This window comes from Saccopteryx leptura, chromosome 8, assembly GCF_036850995.1.
Source record: "Saccopteryx leptura isolate mSacLep1 chromosome 8, mSacLep1_pri_phased_curated, whole genome shotgun sequence".
NCBI classification, from domain to species: Eukaryota; Metazoa; Chordata; class Mammalia; order Chiroptera; family Emballonuridae; genus Saccopteryx; species Saccopteryx leptura.
In genome coordinates this window covers 57,761,527-57,779,335 of record NC_089510.1, presented here as the reverse complement: position 1 = coordinate 57,779,335, position 17,809 = coordinate 57,761,527, and the positions used below count along the sequence as shown (strand labels likewise).

The window sequence follows — 17,809 nt, the reverse complement described above, 5'->3', positions numbered from 1 at the left end:
TTGGGACTTTCTCAAATCGTTGTGGCTCCTCCACATGCTTCTACATCTACATTCAGAGCTTGGATTATAATTTCAGCCCCCCTCACTGGTCTGTGAGCCTCTGTAGGGAGACAGGGATTCTGTACTTTCTTTCTATTTATTTATTATTGCATTTTTCCAAAGCTGGAAACAGGGAGGCAGTCAGACAGACTCCTGCATGCGCCCGACCAGGATCCACCCGGCACGCCCACCAGGGGCGATGCTCTGCCCCTCTGGGGCGTCACTCTGTTTCATCCAGAGCCACTCTAGCGCCTGAGGCAGAGGCCACAGAGCCATCCTCAGCGCCCAGGCCATCTTTGCTCCAATGGAGCCTCAGCTGTGGGAGGGGAAGAGAGAGAAAGAGAGGAAGGAGAGGGGGAGGGGTGGAGAAGCAGATGGGTGCCTCTCCTGTGTGCCCTGGCCAGGAATCGAACCCGGGACTTCTGCACGCCAGGCCAACACTCTACCACTGAGCCAACTGGCCAGGGCCGATTCTGTACTTTCAATGCCTGGAATGCAGTTGGGCCTCAGTAAATATTAGTTGAATGAAAGATCTCCCCCCAAAATTCATTTTCTTTTAAAAAATTGCCATAAGTTCTTGCACAGACCCAAAGATGGTCGGTCCCATTTCTCAAGCCTGACTCTGAAGACCTCCTGATTTCAAAGTAAATGTTTCAAGGAAACTGCCTGTCAGAGACTCAAAAACCCTACATGATTCCCCCAGAGGAGTGCCTAATGCAGAAGGGGCACCTGGACCCAGGGCACAGAGAACAGAGAATATGCCTTTGCCACCAGCTCTCCCTTTCCAGAAACAGGTTGTTATCTTTAAACTTAAATTGCTCAGGGCTTAGTGTTTTCAACATAACTGATTAATGATTTCCAAACATAAGCTTATAATTAAAAATCCATAATAATTGATCCAATTCAGAATTTACAGTGAGCACAGCAGGTCAGCAAAAAAGTTTATTATTAAAGCAAGGTAACAAGGCAGTGTATGGCTAAGAGTTTGGGCCAACCTTCCTTGAGTTCCTCTCCACTATCTTTTGCTGTCAAAGTTCCCTTCTGTATTTGCAATGGTTAGACATAGTGGGTTGATTTGTGGTTATGAGAGGTGAAGTGGGATGGTGGTCAAAGCAAAGCAAATGGATGCAGACTCCCTTTAGAGCCTTGTTACAGGAACTCGGGGCAATTTCCCTGATCTGTGATAGTCATTTTCTCGATGTCAATGCTATTAGAGGTCAGGATATCTTTTAGATGGGTTATTGTTTCTGGAGGGAGATACGGGTTTCTTCCCAAGATCCAAACATGATCTACGTGGAATAGCCAGACAATGGTGGTGCAGGAGTACACGAGGGCGTAGTTCTCATAGTCAGTAGCCAGGACCCAGTACGGAGCTGAAGGCATAACTAAGAACCAGAGAAAGGCAGTGTTAGGAGCAAGACAAAACTCAATCTTTAGGCCATGGAAGCATGTTCTGGGGTCCTGGTTCTTCTAGATCAGTGTCTTTTAATTCTGGCTTTATTGGGAATCCTATGGAAATTTTGAAAAGTACTGGCCCCACCTCTGCCCCTCCCTGGATTCTGATGTGGAAGTGGTTGGTACTTTTACAAGCTCCCCAATGATTCTAATATGAAACCAGAGTTCAGAGTTAACATTCTGAATCCTCCCTCATAGGACCTGGTAGCAGGTTGGTCTCTGGAAACCCATAGTAACTGGGGTGGGGGGAGTGGTTCTCAAAGTGTGTGCCAGGGTGCACTGGTGCGCCCTAGAAGATTTCCCGGTGTGCCCTATGGTATTCCAGAGAAATATGTGCCTGTTGGGGACCAAAACACTAACAGGGTTTTTAGAGTTTAGATTTTTGGGGACAGAGGTGTGGGGAATTGGCTGTCAGCTGACAGTTTGTCCAACCCCCACCTCACTTGCCTGATTAGGTTGCAAAAGGCTGTTAAGCTGTGGTGCTGGATTGTTTACACTACTCCCCATGTTCCCTGGAAAGACTGGAGACAAGTTTCTTCTATCCTTTGTTTGGTGTAAAGTTAAAATGATATGTATGGTGGGGGTCTTCTGCACTTAACACAAGAGTAAAAAGAGAGGAATTCTTCAATGTATTGATGAGGAAATTAGAGTTTATCTTTCAAATATATGCCCAAACATTGAAGAAATTGCTAGGACACATCAGGCTCATGTTTCTCATAAACACAAGAATGAAAAAACACATTTGCACTGGGACTTGCCAAATTTACTAAATCTTACTAAGAATGTATCTATATATATAAAAAGATAACTTTTTTGTCTTTTTAAAATTTTTTTAATCCCTCTTTTTTACGAATTCTAAAAAGCATAACTCAAAAAATGTAACATAAAAATGTTTTTTAATGTCAGAATAAATTTAATTTTGTCATATTTTGTTTAATTACCATAAAAGCACACTTGAACTTTATATATTTTTTTCTTTAATATTTGACTTAACTATTATAACATATTTCTCAGAAATTTGTATATAGTGTGCCTACAATTATTTGTAGGATTTTAAATGTGTCCCGACATTAAGAAATTTCAGAACCACTGCTCTAGACTGACAGACTGCACTTCAAACTAGTGCATTTGAAGGCACCACTTAGCTAAGCAGAGTCAAGAATGTAAAGCCACGGGCCTCAGGCTTTCTGAGTCAGCACCACCCAGCTTCCTCTAGAACTTGGACAAAGGAGGAGGCAGGGCCTAGCATTCATTGGTTTGCTTATTTTTCTTCCTGCCTGCCCTTCAAAATCCTTTCATTCTTAAGTATATGGTTAATCAGATGGTAACAGGTTGCAAACTCTTCCTTGCAAAGGGTTTACAAAGATTCATTGATTGTTACTGTATAGCATTGAAAGCCTAAGATTAAAGGGGTTCTTAAGAGGAGAGATGGAGGATTTTCCCTCTCCCTCAGAATCCAGGAACATCCTCTATGCATTGAATCTCCACAACCAAACTTCAAGCCAAAACAAAACAAAACAAAAAATCCCAAAACAAAAACCAAAGAACTCATAGCACAGCTTGTTAATGTGGAGAGGAAGATGGACCCACATGGGAGGACGATGTGTGCTGACCCCGTTAGAACACAAGGCTTGGACACATGTTCTGTCCTGGGTGATTTGCTTCCCTGGTTTTTAAGCATCCCACTGTTTGCCAAGTCAAACCGGAGCTAAGCTGCTGGACAAAGATGACAGTATGAGCACGGTTAGAGCTTGGCCAGGGGTCAAGGACCCAGCTGATTATCAGGACCACACAAGAGGACTAGTTCAGATGACTACCCACCAAGGTCCTTCTTACTTCTGACTTTCTACCTGTTTATAAAAATAAAAACAAAAGGACGCTTGGAGGATGTCTGGACGGAAGCCGGGACGAGGAAGGCTGCGGGAGCTAGACTAAGTACTGTTTCTGACTTACATTTCTAGCACTGTTAGAGCCACCTGCCTGGCTCACCCGTGACAGTGTATATTCACCACATATCTGCTGCCGTCGAGTTCCAGCTGCTTTGTACGTTCCCAGCTGACCGAGCTCCTCAGCCCCGAGTACACGTCAGCTGCCCCACCGTGCCCCACGTGGCATACACTCAGGGCTACACGTTCTGTCCTTCTCCCATAGAGTCGAGCACTCAAGCAGAAATTTACCCGGATATTTTCCTTTCAGTAAACTTCCATGTCCCTTTATTAGAAAACTTTGACGGTCTCTTATTTTTCTGGAAGGGCCTTCAAACTCTCTAACTTGGCATTGGAGACCCTCCCCGGTCTCGTCTCCAGATCCACGGACCCTGCAGGCCTTTCCTCGTGCCATTCCCTCCACTTGGAACATCTTCCCCCCAAATCTTCCACACACCCTGCAAAACCCAGTGCAAACGTCTGACCCCTTCGACTGCGGGAACCTCCTGCTTCTCTGCTTCCTCAGCACTCTTGCCTCTCGTTCAGTTCCTGTTGAAGACTTCCCTATGAAGGCTGTGCACACAATATTTGACATTCGCTCCCATTCCCATCCTTCATTTGACACTTTGGAGACATGGGTTTTAGTCCCAACTCTGGCTCTATTAGTCCAGTGACCTTGCTTTTATCACCTAACTTTCCATCACTTTCTTATTTGTAGAAATCACAGGAGACCTGTACAAAGCCCTTTACAGCTTACAGAGCATGTCATATCTGGTTTATCCTCACAACACTAGGAGTAGATGTGAAGTTAGTTGCCCACAGTCATATGTGTGGGAGGAACTGTTTTCTCCTCCTCCTAGCACTCCCATCTTGGTCTATAGTGAGAGAATGTTCTCCCTGCCCCATGCTAGGCCCTTGGTCTGTGGGTGATGGGGGAGGCGGGTGTAATGCCTCTGCCAGCTGGTGACTTTCAGTGTCTGCCGGGCTCCCAAGCACTTTTGGCATTAGAAAATCTCACAGTTCTGAGCTGAACTCTCCAGTCTATCTATATAATTAGCAACAAGACTAATATATGGTGCCTTCTCTGTTGCCCATGTCCATTCCTCAGTTAGCCCAGAATTCGGAGGGCAAATGCCTGTGATTACATATCTCGCAGGGACCCTAACAATGTGGCTGGGAAGTAGCAGACAGAGCTAGGACTCAAACTTGACCTCCACTCTTGTCAATTTCTCATCTCCAGGCTTTTGTACATGTTAGTTGTTCTGCTAATAACTACTAGTTTCTCAGGCTTCAGTTTCCTCTGGGAAACAAGACTGGATTGAGTCTCCTGCTGCTAAAGTACCATCTCCAATCTGTGCCTCCCCTATTGAGACACTCAGTGAGTTTTATAGTAAACTACCTGAGTACTTGTCAGTATTCGCACTGGAGTATAAGCTCCCCAGGGACAAGGACCAGCTCTGCCTTCCTCACCACTGCATCTCCAGCACCTTGCTCAGTCCCCGGCAGGTCGTAGGCACTCAATAAGTAATTATGTATTGAATCATTATGGATGACACTCAGATGTGGCACGAGTGCTTCTGCCCAGGGCTTTAGCCCTCAGTTTTCCTATCTCCTGTCCCTGAAACCTTCTGAGAGAAGGGGATACTTACACCAGAAAAACTTCACTTCCAGCTTGGCGGGCTCTGTGAGGTTGACCTGGGAGGCTTCACCTTCAATTTGATTCACGGTTCCATCAGATCTGCGATAAGTTAAAAAAATAACCTGAACTCATTGAAAGCCAAAAATCAATGAAAGGCAAGACTTGTTACATTAAGAACCATAATGGCCAACATTGTGACTTCTGGTTACAGAGGATCTCGAAGGCAGGCTAGAATCTAGCTCCCTTCTTCCCCTCTCCTTAGAGACTGTCTTTGAGACCAAATGGAGGAAGACAGCCTTAGTGATGAGAAGCAGTGACTGCAGTGCTCCAGGACTGGATACTATACATGTTAAGTCCTTGTACTTCAACACTCTTTTCTGGATTCTATGCAATGCCAGCAAGCTCCAGAAAGAGGAAGTTAAAAAAAAAAAGAAAGGAAAACAAAACAACTTTGTACACTATGAATTCACTTTTTAAAAAGTCAACAACTTCTTTAAAAATGAGAATGGGCCAAAGAAAAAACTAAGGACTGACTTGATTACTGTAAATAATGCAAAACGTGGAGTATGGAGGTCTGTAAGACCCCCTTTCTGCCTTAGTGCTCTCCTGTGACATCATCTTTCCCACGAAAGGGTTCATGCACGTGAACGCTGAGACCCTTCCGGTCCCGCAAGCTTCTGATCAAGTGTGAGGGCTTTCGATGTAGGTCAGGTAAAAACAGGCAGTGAGCAAACATTTACCTTATTTCAGTGACTCTCAGGTGCATCCGGATCTCAGAGACATTAAATAGGAAATGACATGCTTCTTACAAATACTGCCATCCTATACTTAGAAAGGCAGTATCATTTCTTTCTTAGTAATACAGGTATATAAAATGGTATATATGTATATATAATTGATGGCCTTAGATTGTATGAAACACTTTCACTCTTTTGGAGGGAACAGGCCCCATTTCTGGATACTACCCCGTGACTCCCATGGACCCAGGGGAGAGGGGAAAGGCCTGGGATGGAGGCAGCACACAGGGAGGGTGCTCAGACCTCAGGTGCTCTTTCTAGGAAGCCAGGAGAGGAGCTGCCTATTCATCAGTCCCCGAGGAGGCAGACTAGAATTAGGAAAATAGTATGTGTCAGAAAGTCAGTCGGTTATGGTCAGTGGTGATGGATGTCCTAGAAACCAGACAACAAGCACCAGGTCAGAGAGGGTGGGAAGTGTACTCTGACGGTCCTGGATGCATTGTCTGTTTATCATTAAAGATGGCTGGTGCCCTGGCCGGTTGGCTCAGTGGTAGAGCGTCGGCCTGGCGTGCAGGGGACCCGGGTTCGATTCCCGGCCAGGGCATATAGGAGACGTGCCCATTTGCTTCTCCACCCCCACCCCCTCCTTCCTCTCTGTCTCTCTCTTCCCCTCCCGCAGCCAAGGCTCCATTGGAGCAAAGATGGCCCGGGCGCTGGGGATGGCTCCTTGGCCTCTGCCCCAGGTGCTAGAGTGGCTCTGGTCGCGGCAGAGCGATGCCCGGGAGGGGCAGAGCATTGCCCCCTGGTGGGCAGAGCGTGGCCCCTGGTGGGCGTGCCGGGTGGATCCCGGTCGGGCGCATGCGGAGTCTGTCTGACTGTCTCTTCCCCTTTCCAGCTTCAGAAAAAAAAAAAAAAAAAAAAAAAAAAAGATGGCTGGAGACATCCCTGCTCTCTCACTGGGAACTCAGCCATTAGGAAGACAGTTCATTTCTATCTGCATACAGTTGCATAGCAACAAATCAATCTCTTCCCATTAGGCTTTCTCTTTTACCATCATTTGCGTTGTGCTCTAGAACAGTTTTTAAAACACCACTCTGACCATAAACTCATAACTTGTTCATGGGAAAATGCATGAGTATTTTCAAGGGAAGCAACAGATTAACAACGATAAGAAGTATTTATTAAATGATTACTGTATGCCAAGCACTGGTCTAAGTGCTTTACATGTGTTGCTTCACTCTTGCTCAGGAAGCCCTTTGGGGGAGGTGCTGTGAGTATTGCCATTTTACTAAGGTGGCAGGCAGCATTATTACAATTAACCTAAGATCATGTTGTTAGTAAGTGGCAGAACCAGGATTTGAAACTGGGCAGCCTTTTTCAGAAGCCTAAGCCCTTCAGTTCCCAACCCTGTGCCAACCGCTTTGCTTCTCATATTCTCTGACACTGGCTAGTGTTTTGCTCAGACTCCGTGCTGTGCCCTCCACTCACTCTGTGGTACTCCTTGAAGGAGAAACTGAACCACTATCCTGAACGAGCAAGCCTTTCTTCATGTCCCCTTGTATCTTAACCAGGTATGACCATAAGGGCAGAGCAACATAACACTCAGAATCCCGGCCAACTCTGAAAGAGAGGTGGGGGGTCACATAGGTGTTGGGATTTGTGTCACTGACTCTTGGTCTTGGAGTAGGACAAAATATTTGAATAAAGTCATTGCAACCGTAGGGCCTACAAAATTCCCATGATACCTTCTGGGAGTCCGCACCTCGATTCCTGTAGCCCTTCTTGGGCTCTGAAATGAGATGAATTTTTTCCCCAGAAGCTCCCAAGGTCCTTACTTTGTTTCTTTGGTTTACACAGGATCAGGGAGTCAACCCATTGTGTTTTGGCTCACAGGAAGCTCAGTGGATCATTGGATGGCCTCAGAAAGTCCCTTGAGCTTGAGTGACTTCCCGGCTGGGTAGTGGCTGTTTTCTTGGAGTTGAACACAATTCCCAGATCCCATAGGGAACTAGGAGGACAACCCTACATTCCCAGCCTTTCTTTTATCTGTCTTCAGTTCTCTTCCCATCTCACTTGTTCCTAGGTTGGAATCTCAGCTTCTTCACTTATAAACTGTGTGATCCTTGGCCAAGTTACTTTACTTCTCTGTACCTTAGTTTCTTTATCCATAAAGATGGAGTTAATAATAGCATTACCTCAGGGTTGTTATGGGATTAAGTCGATATAGTGTATACACACCCATACATATAGGTACATACACGTGTGTGTGTATACAAACACACACACACACACACACACGTACCTTGCACATGGGAAATAATAACTGTGAGTTATTGTTTTTATTGTTGTTGGTATCTTTGTTAATGAGGGGTGGTTAGGAATTTTCCTGAAGCTTTTTAAAGTTTTTGGTGGTTTTTCAAAGTGCAAATTTTGGGACCAAACATCAATCTGTGAGAAGCCCTCAGTAATAGAAAAGTACACTTCTATAGGAAAACCTGTTCACAGAACCTAGAGTGCGACCACATACGTGCTTGATCCTTGCTTGATAAGACAAGGCATTTTCTAACAGCGAAGGCTGGTTTAGAGATGGGATTAACTGTCATGGATGGTGATGCACTCCCAGTTCCTGGAAACGTCAAGCAAAGCTGGATGCCCTCTGTTAGTAGATGATATAGAAATGGCTTCTCTCTTGGTTTGGAAGTCAGACAAGATGGTCCCTGATGTCCTTTGCTACCAGAGTATCTATTTTGCAGTGAGAACAGGAACCCTACAGTTTGGATTACCATTGAGTTCCTAGTGCCTCTCATAGGTTCCCGTGCACAATAGGTGGTCAGCAAATGAGCAAGGAAATGAGTGAGTGACTTCTGGTCCCCACTGTCCTGCCTGCCAAAAGCTTTCCTCTCAGGTCTGTTGTGAGCAGGCAGTCCAGACCCAGCAATGACGGGCTCCTCCCTGAACTGGCCTGCGAGGACACCCAGTCACCCCAGGACAGCTCTCTGCAGGGCCGGCTCCAGGATGTGCAATGTCTTTGAAACCACAGCCACTCACCTCAGCTCCTGGTTTATCACTTTGATGTTTCCGTTTTCATTTAGTGAGTAGTTGGCTTGGATGCAGCTTCCCTTCTCAAAGCTCACTGGGATCTTCTCAATTTCATACCATCTTCCAAGATACTGCAGAGACAACAACAAGTAGAGCAAAATCCTGTGACTCTCTGGGGACCTGCAAACTCTTCTCCATTGTTGCCTTTCAGAGCAGAGCCTTTTTCTGGGGAAACTAGGCAAAATGGACTGCATTGTTCCCAGTGGCAACTGAGCGAGATAGTGAGTCAAAGGAGAATTAAGTGAATCGGATGTGTGGACATTGGTTGAATGTCACATTCTATTCCTAAGGTACTCTTTCTTTAGATATGGTCTCAGTGTCCCCTTCAGCCAAAATCTGTGTGAAATTTGAAACTCTGTCAAAGGAAGGGATAGTCTAGATCAGCAGTTTTTAAACAGTTTGCTGCAAGAATTTTTAAAACATGCAATACCTAACTATTCAGTCAGGAGCAATGACCTCTTTTCCCTTTGATTGTCAAATAAAAAATGACAATAGCCAACACAACAATAATCATCTAGTGTGAATGAATCAAAATTATACTTGTTTTTTCTTGTCAGATTGGCAAAAAGTATTTCTTGGTGTGCTATAAAATTTTAGTATATAATTAGTTTATGTGTACCATCTTGTCTCAGAGATAAAAAAAGGTTGAAATCGCTGGTCTAGGTGATGTAAGGTGCCATCTCAAATATTTTATGATTCTTCAAGGCATCTTTAAATTGTGTACAAAGTCAAATATGCTCACTGTGGTATTCTAAAGGTGGATGAATTCTCCACATATGACCCTACACAGGGAGTTGGTCACAAAGGCTTTGACAGATGGTCAGAATTTAGAAGACCTGTATCATTCTTCCACTGGGGGCTTGCTGTCAGATCCTGACTTCTGTGTACACAGTCAACTTTAAAGGAAGTGTGCAACTGTGTGGGTGAGGACAGGCACACTCCTGGTTCCATATATTGCCTTGCATAAAGACTGAACCAATTTATAACCTTCATGGAGGGTAATTTGGCAATATATAGCAAAACTAAATATATATATATGCTCTTTGGGCTGGCAATTTCACTTCTGGGAACGTATCTTCTGATAATAAAAAATGATATATGTATAAGATTATTTGTTGCAGTACAATTTGTAATAATAAATGACAGGAAACAATAGCAGTGAGTATTAGTTAGGAAGCTGAGCAAAGAAAGGACACATTTATACAGTGGCATGTTATACATCCTCTTTTAAGAGAGCAATGTGGAATTATCTCCAAGATAGAATTAATAAAAAGAGTCGGTGCAAATAGTGTAACATATTAAGCTAAAAATTAGAAAGTTATAACTTTTCTCTTGCTCCTGTAATAAGTTACCCTAAACTTAACACAACACAAATTTCCTTTCTTACAGTTGTGCAGGTCAGCAGTCGGACACAGGTCTCCCTGGGCTAAAGGCTAGATGCTGCCAAGGCTACATTGCTTCCCAGAAGCTCTAGAGGAGAATCTGTTTTCTTGCTTTTTCTAGGTTCTAGAGTCTCAATTTCTCCGTCTATACAGGAGAAAGCAATGTTTAAAAAGAACCCTGGAAAAAAAGAAGTATGACTATGTCTATTCGCAGATGACATGATTTTGTACACAGAAAATTCTAAGGAATCCACACACACATACAAAAACTACTAGAACTAACAAATTCATCAAGATTAAAGAATAGAAGATCTATATACAGAAATCAAATATATTTCTACAGATGTCTATTCGCAGATGACATGATTTTGTACACAGAAAATTCTAAGGAATCCACACACACACACAAACTACTAGAACTAACAAATAAATTCATCAAGATTAAAGAACACAAGATCCATACACAGAAATCAAATATATTTCTACACTTTTAGTGAACAATCTGCAAGTGACATTAAGAAAATTTCATTTACAATAACATCAAAAAAATAAAATATTTAGAAATAAATTTAGCCAAAGAAACGTAAAACTTGTACTCTGAAAACCACATTGTTGAAAGAAATTAAATAACACTTAAGTAAATGGAAAGATATCTTAAATTCATAAGTTGGAAGACATAAAATTGTTAAGATAGCAATTTATATACATACAGATTCGATATAATCTCTATTGAAACTCCCAATAGTCTTCTTTGCAGAAATAGACAAGGTAATGCTAAAGTTCACGTGGAAATGCAAGGACTCAAAGCAGCCAAAAGAACAAAGTTGGAAGGCTCATACGTTCTAACTTCAAAACTTAACTATGAAGCTATAGTGATCAAGATTGTATCATACTGACATAAGGATAACTATATAAATCAATAAAATAGAACTGAGAGTCCAAAAATAAACTCTTACATGTACAATCAATTGATTTTTGCCAAGGATGCCAAGACTGCTCAATGAGTAAGTGTCTTCTCAACAAATAGTTCTGGGACAACTGAATATCCACACGTGAGAGAATAAGTTGGGGTCCTATATCATGCTAGATGCAAAACTTAACTTAAAATGAATCACAGACTTAAATCTAAAACTTTTAGAAGAAAATGTAGTAAATCTATACAACCTTGGAATAGGCAATGACTTTTAGGTATTTCCAGCTCTTCGCCTTTCTCCCTATGTTAGGGAGGACTGAATCAAGGCACCAAAAGCACAAGCAATGAAAGAAGTTAGATTTTATTAATATTAAAATCAACATTAAAATTATATATGTATCCATAAAATAAAAAGAATCCATGGAATGGAAGAAAAAATTGCAAATCATATATCATAGGAATTTGTATCTAAAAAATATAAAGAACTCTTATACCTCAATAATGAAAAGATAAACAACCCAACTGAAAAATGGGCAATGAACTTGAATAGACACAGTTCCAATAAGTACATGAAAAGGGTCCCCTGTCCCTGAATCCACCCTTCAATGCTTTGCAGCCTTTTCTGTCTCACTTTCCCTACATGCTCACCCCTGCCTCCTGGGATCATCTTACAAAAACTCCCTGCTCCTGATTCTTGTCTCACAGTCAGCTTTGGGGGACCCACAAATAAGTTAAGTGTCTACCCTTAATCTTGTGATGGCCATCAAAGCAGAATAGTAAAACTGAGCCTCGTGGGGGGAAGCTTATTCAAACAGGAGACAGCAAAAGAAGTGGGAGGTTAGCCTTTTTCCACACCTTATTCACGTCGAAATCCTCCTGCACCGGAGGAGTCGGGCACTTCCCCAGATGGAATGCTTGCCCCTCCACCATATTGAAGAGGCCAGCCAGGGCAGAAAGCAGCAGCAGCGCCATCGCCATCTTGGGGCTAGGTGACTGGAGGTGGAACCTGGAATTGGAGGAAACACAGCACCTTGAGTCTTCTGAGCAGTCACTGGAGGAAGATGTCTGGGCTGGGCTGGCAGGTCCCTCTGTGGGCAGTCCTCCGACTCAGCCCATCTGAGCCCCTCATCCCCCAGGGCCACCTGAACTGTCAGCAATGCTGTGAGGTCTTCTTCCCCTCTGAGCCTCTCTCTACAACCTTTGTCCCTGCATTAGAGCACACTCTGCCTGGTATTAGAGTTGGTTGAATTTATTTTGCAGTCTGTCCCTCTCACCTAGTTAGGCTTTTGTCAAGGGTGGACACTGTGTCTGACTCTCCTTGGATCACCCACAGAACCCTGTAGTGTCAGGCACAGTAGAGAACTTCAAAGAACAGAAACAATTTGGGGCAAGGGAATAGGCAAGGGGAGAGATCAAAGCTGTCAAGTGAACCACGAGAGAGAAAAAGTGAAAATAAACCAAGCATAACGTTTAGTATCTTATGAAATTCACAGGAGAAACGCCTCCCTGACCCCACCCTCACCCCCTGCCGCCATCGTGCTGAGATGTTTACCAGCCCAGGAGCAGGCCTGGAAACCTCAACAGAGAGCAGTGGGCTGGGGACCCCACGGTCACCCTGACCGGATTTGAATTCTGACTTTGCCACATGCAAGGTATAACTAGCTAATTCATGCTCTAGTTTCCAGGTCTATAAAGTGGGAATAATAATAATACCGACCTCATGACATTTTGTGAGAATTAACTGAGATAATAAAGAACATTTAGTGCAGCGTCTGACACAGAGAAAATGCTCAATAAATGCTAATTACTGTTACTATGAAAAGCAGAAACAAATGATTGTTTTCTGAATTTCTTTCTTTTCCTTCACATTTTATTGAGGCTGTATTTCATAGATGTGTATTTAACTTGAGAAGGACTAGTAGCTGGCTGGTAGCTTTGCAACAAGCATTTCGGCCCAAAGCACCCTTCCAGCAGTGGAAGTTGTTTTGAGGAGGAACAGGGGGCAGGGGTGGGGGGTGGGGGCTGCAGGGCTGCTGGTGGGGCCTGAGCATCCAAGTTGCTCCCTGCTTCTCTCACTGACTTGCTTTCAGTCTGTTCTCTTCCGTGTGACGCCTTGCCTGTAGCTGCACAGAGCTATTTCCAGCTCTTCGCCTTCCTCCCCGTGTTAGGGAGGACTGAATCGAGGCAAGCAAAATGTTCTCAGATCTGAGCATTTAAAAGGATGTGTCATAATAGGAATAATTATAACCACTTTATTATGAGTCTCTAAACCTTCAAATAACCTTTAGTGATCAATAGTTTTTCTTCTGGAGGTTTCCTAGCTGGTTTTCAAAGAAAACTTACATAATGAATAAAAGCTGCCAGCAGGGGATGAAGGGGAACTGGGAGGACGGGTCACTGATCCAGCCTTGAGCAAGTCTGTGTGTGTGTGTGGGGGGGGGGCAGGACACCTCCTTTCTTAGTCTCTGAGGTTTCTTTTCCTGTCACCCCTACCGTCTTGTAAACAGCACCTGCATTTTTTTTTTTTTTTTTTTTTTGTATTTTTCTGAAGCTGGAAACGGGGAGAGACAGTCAGACAGACTCCCGCATGCACCCGACTGGGATCCACCCGGCACGCCCACCAGGGGGCAATGCTCTGCCCCTCCGGGGCGTCGCTCTGCCGTGACCAGAGCCACTCTAGCGCCCGGGGCAGAGGCCAAGGAGCCATCCCCAGCGCCCGGGCCATCTTTGCTCCAGTGGAGCCTTGGCTGCGGGAGGGGAAGAGAGAGACAGAGAGGAAGGAGGGGGGGGGAGTGGAGAAGCAAATGGGCGCTTCTCCTGTGTGCCCTGGCCGGGAATCGAACCCAGGTCCCCCGCATGCCAGGCCGACGCTCTACCGCTGAGCCAACCGGCCAGGGCCAACAGCACCTGCATTTTAACCTTTCTGGGGCTGATCGATTTGCAGAAACTGCAGTCTAAACCTACAAAACTTTGCATCCATTTCCGAGAGGCTCTCACAACCCCTGGAACTCTGCTCTTGGCCCCAGTAGGTGCCACACTCAGTGCCTGGCCCAGAAGATCTAACCCCAGAGGAGGGCCACGCAGTCTACACATTCTACAGGGTCCCCCAAACTAGACAGGACCTCAGAGGTTATTTATCCAACCCCTCCTCCCAGGCATACAGACGGGGAAGCTGAGGCCCAGAAGGGCAGAGAGCTGGGTCTCAGGCGGCAGGGGCAGCTGCCCGTTCTGCGCGCCCCGCCGGGGCCACGCCTCCGCCCGCACACCGCCTCTGTACCCTGACGGTCCGGCTTCCCCACGTGCCGGGTGCACCAGAAGTCAGCTCCCCTTCTTACTGTGACAACTGTCTTATCACAGAATGTTCTATTGTGGGCTGAAACCCGCTTTTTAACTCTGTAGGAGGATTTCAGAGCAAGGCTAATTCCCCTTGATTGCATCTCTTCCAAAGATAACCTCTTTATTGCAGTAATTTTACTCTTATATTTAACCTTTTGTTCTGGGAGAAAGGGTTGATAGCACCCATCAGTTTTTCAATGCCCCTGCCATTCTAATTCACCCCATACTTGTTGAGTACCTACGGAGGGTAAATCACATTTTAAATCATATTATTAAGTGAACTTGGTTATATATGATATATTTTTGCATTTTCCAATTAATACTAATAGGAAGATTGTCCTAATGATGAGAATTTAAAAGCTTTTAAGCCTGACCAGGCGGTGGCGCAGTGGATAGAGCGTCAGACTGGAATGCGGAAGGACCCAGGTTCGAGACTCCGGGGTTGCCAGCTTGAGCTCAGGTTCATCTGGCTTGAGCAAAAAGCTCACTAGCATGGACCCAAGGTCACTGGCTCGAGTGCGGGTTGCTCAGTCTGCTGAAGGCCCGCGGTCATGGCACATATAAGAAAGCAATCAATGAACAACTATGGTGTCACAACGAAAAACTGATGATTGATGCTTCTCATCTCTCTCCGTTCCTGTCTGTCTGTCCCTATCTATCCCTCTATCTGATTCTCTCTCTGTCCCTGCAAAAAAAAAAAAAAGAAAGAAAAAAAAGAAATGTGATTTAAATATTAGTTTTAACTGAATAGTAAATAATTAAAAAAAAATCATTCTACTGAGGTGCATCCACTGGGCCAGCACTGACTCTGAGAATCACTGCTTGCCTGCATTGAGCTTCCCCACCCAGAAGCCCTGGCCTCAGTATTTCACATGTGTCAGGTGCTGAACTTCCACCACTTCCTTTCTGGAAGGACCCTGCACTGGCCTCTTTGTGCTCAATGAGGCCAGTCTGCCCGGGTTACTTCTTGGTAAGCTGTGAAGCCAGAACTTACTCCAGATCTCCCAGGACTCTGCACTCCTAACCCCTGCGTGTTAGCGTGGACCTCGTCTCTGATCTCAAGAAGCTGCGGAACATTAAGGACTAGGTTTTTAGACTTCACATGATAAAGTGCAGTACGTGTCCACAAGTAAATGGGTCTTGAACATCCATTTAGCTATTGAATCTAACAGGAAAACATCTGAGGAACATATTTTTGTGCCATATTGTTAAACGCATTTTCTATCCATACGATGAATTCCAGTTTACTTTTCAGCATGTTACTGTAATGCACGTTTGGATAACAATTGCCCGAGCATTCATCTAGTGCAGGACTGGTCTATGGAAAGCCCTCTCATGGTCTCAGACAGCACAGAGGGGGTGCATGGTGCAGGGAGAAGACTTTGAGGTGAGTCAGCATTGGTTTGGTACCCCAGCTCTGGCATTTGTTGGCGATTTTATCTTGGGCCTGTTGCTTAAGATATCTGAACCTCAGTTTCTTCATCTGAAAAATGGCACTAATAATATCTACCTTGTAAATTTGAGGGGAAAAAATAAGACCACGTCTACAAAGCTACTGGCACAAGCCTTCACTCATGTTAGTTAAGTGGCCCTTTTGGCACAGTGAGCAGTACATCAGTCTTATAATCGTGTTAGTGATGATCTTTAGCTGAAAAAGGGCAATTGAAGGGCAAGACCGTCTCTATTGTAAGCATTATTTATCTTAAGTAAAAATGAAAATACAGGTACATACCTTTTTATCAAGATGAAGGCAGTTTCCACATGCAAAACCATCCAATTTGAAATGCCTTTTATTGGTGACTGGCTTCTCCCAAGTTCTTTTATAAGCTTCATCAGGTCATTGATGTTCAATTTTAACGCACGCCACACCCCCCACAGTTCAGGAAGGCTGGACTAAAAGCTTAGCTCTGTATAAAACAAAGATGGAATGCTTTGTCCATCTCCCTCCCCCAATTTCCTTCACAGCTGCTCTCTGAAGAAAAAACAATGAGATATTTGTGCGTGTGTGTGAGAGAGAGGTTTCATTCAAAACATCCTTTTTTTTTTTTTTTTTGCTCTGTAGATTTTTTAATTTAATTTTCTCAGTCAGAGTGTACTTTGGAGTTCCAGTAAGAATTGCACCGTGTTTTCAAACATCTGATATTTATTTTTCATTTCTGTGTAAATGAAAAACCAACAATTCTATTTCCTGAAATGGAGCATGAATTCCACCCCAGTTGGTCCCTGGCCTGGAATGTGGCTCAGGCAGCAGAGTGAACGTTAGGAATTGGAGTTGGCTTTCCATGTGACCCTGGGGAAGCCACTCATTTCTCTGTACCTCAGTCTCCCCACTGTGAAGGGAAGATTGTCATTTCAGATGCCATCAGAGCTGGGGCTGTAGGGCAGCTGACCAGTTCTGTAACAGTGAGGGCTAAAAGCCGAGAATGCCGAAGGTGTCTTGTGCAGCCCCTGTCTCTGGACCTTTGGTGACCCTGCCAGCCATATATTCTAGGCAGCCTGTTACTGCCTGGGGAGGGCATAGACGGGTGCAGATTTAAGTCCAAGGGCACTTCTGGTTGGGCCTTATCTGTAGATGAAGAGCTTAGACTCTTATGAATGGATTCTATGCTTCTGTGATAGGTGGGAGGTATTTTTGGTGGCAGATAAAACAGTATCTCTGTAGTAGACTTAGATCCTAAAGAAAATTCATTCTCAAATTTGTTAGCAATAGAGAAAATTTTACATCATTAGGCCTTATAAACATTAAAACAACAGCAACAAGGCCCTGGCCGGTTGGCTCAGTGGTAGAGAGTCAGCCTGGCGTGGAGAAGTCCCGGTTCGATTCCCGGCCAGGGCACATAGGAGAAGCGCCCATCTGCTTCTCTACCCCTCCCCCTCTCCTTCCTCTCTGTCTCTCTCTTCCCCTCTCGCAGCGAGGCTCCATTGGAGCAAAGATGGCCCGGGCGCTGGGGATGGCTCCGTGGCCTCTGCCCCAGGCGCTAGAGTGGCTCTGATCGCGATGGAGCAACGCCTCAGATGGGCAGAGCATCTCCCCCTGGTGGGCAGAGCATCGCCCCCTGGTGGGCAGAGCGTCGCCCCCTGGTGGGCGTGCCGGGTGGATCCCGGTCGGGCGCATGCGGGAGTCTGTCTGACTGTCTCTCCCCGTTTCCAGCTTCAGAAAAAATACAAAAACAAAACAAAACAAAAAAAAACAGCAACAAGAGTGAATCCTTAACATACCAAACTTTGAGAGCTCTTGGGGGGATGTTTTTACCTTTTCAGGAAAAGAAGAGATTCTTACTCCT

The 17,809-nt window shown here is 44.7% G+C and overlaps 1 protein-coding gene across 1 annotated transcript; it reads right to left on the bottom strand.

Moving 5' to 3' along the window:
- Nucleotides 1–948: 948 nt before the first annotated feature.
- APOD (apolipoprotein D) lies at nt 949–16,410 on the bottom strand. Its single transcript, XM_066347408.1, has 5 exons — nt 16,258–16,410; nt 12,045–12,195; nt 8,844–8,965; nt 5,069–5,157; nt 949–1,424 (listed from the first exon to the last, which is right to left on the bottom strand). The coding sequence occupies exons 1-5, from the start codon at nt 16,356–16,358 to the stop codon at nt 1,189–1,191; spliced, it is 699 nt and encodes a 232-aa protein (XP_066203505.1). The 5' UTR covers nt 16,359–16,410; the 3' UTR covers nt 949–1,188.
- Nucleotides 16,411–17,809: the final 1,399 nt, after the last annotated feature.

Coding starts and splice junctions, on each gene's coding strand:
- APOD (XM_066347408.1), bottom strand. CDS start 16,358: ATGAAGCTTATAAAAGAACTTGGGAGAAGCCAGTCACCAATAAAAGGC. Junction 8,966..12,044: donor AGGATTTCGACGTGAATAAG/GTGTGGAAAAAG, acceptor TTGTCTCTGCAG/TATCTTGGAAGATGGTATGA. Junction 5,158..8,843: donor GTGATAAACCAGGAGCTGAG/GTGAGTGGCTGT, acceptor AACTTATCGCAG/ATCTGATGGAACCGTGAATC.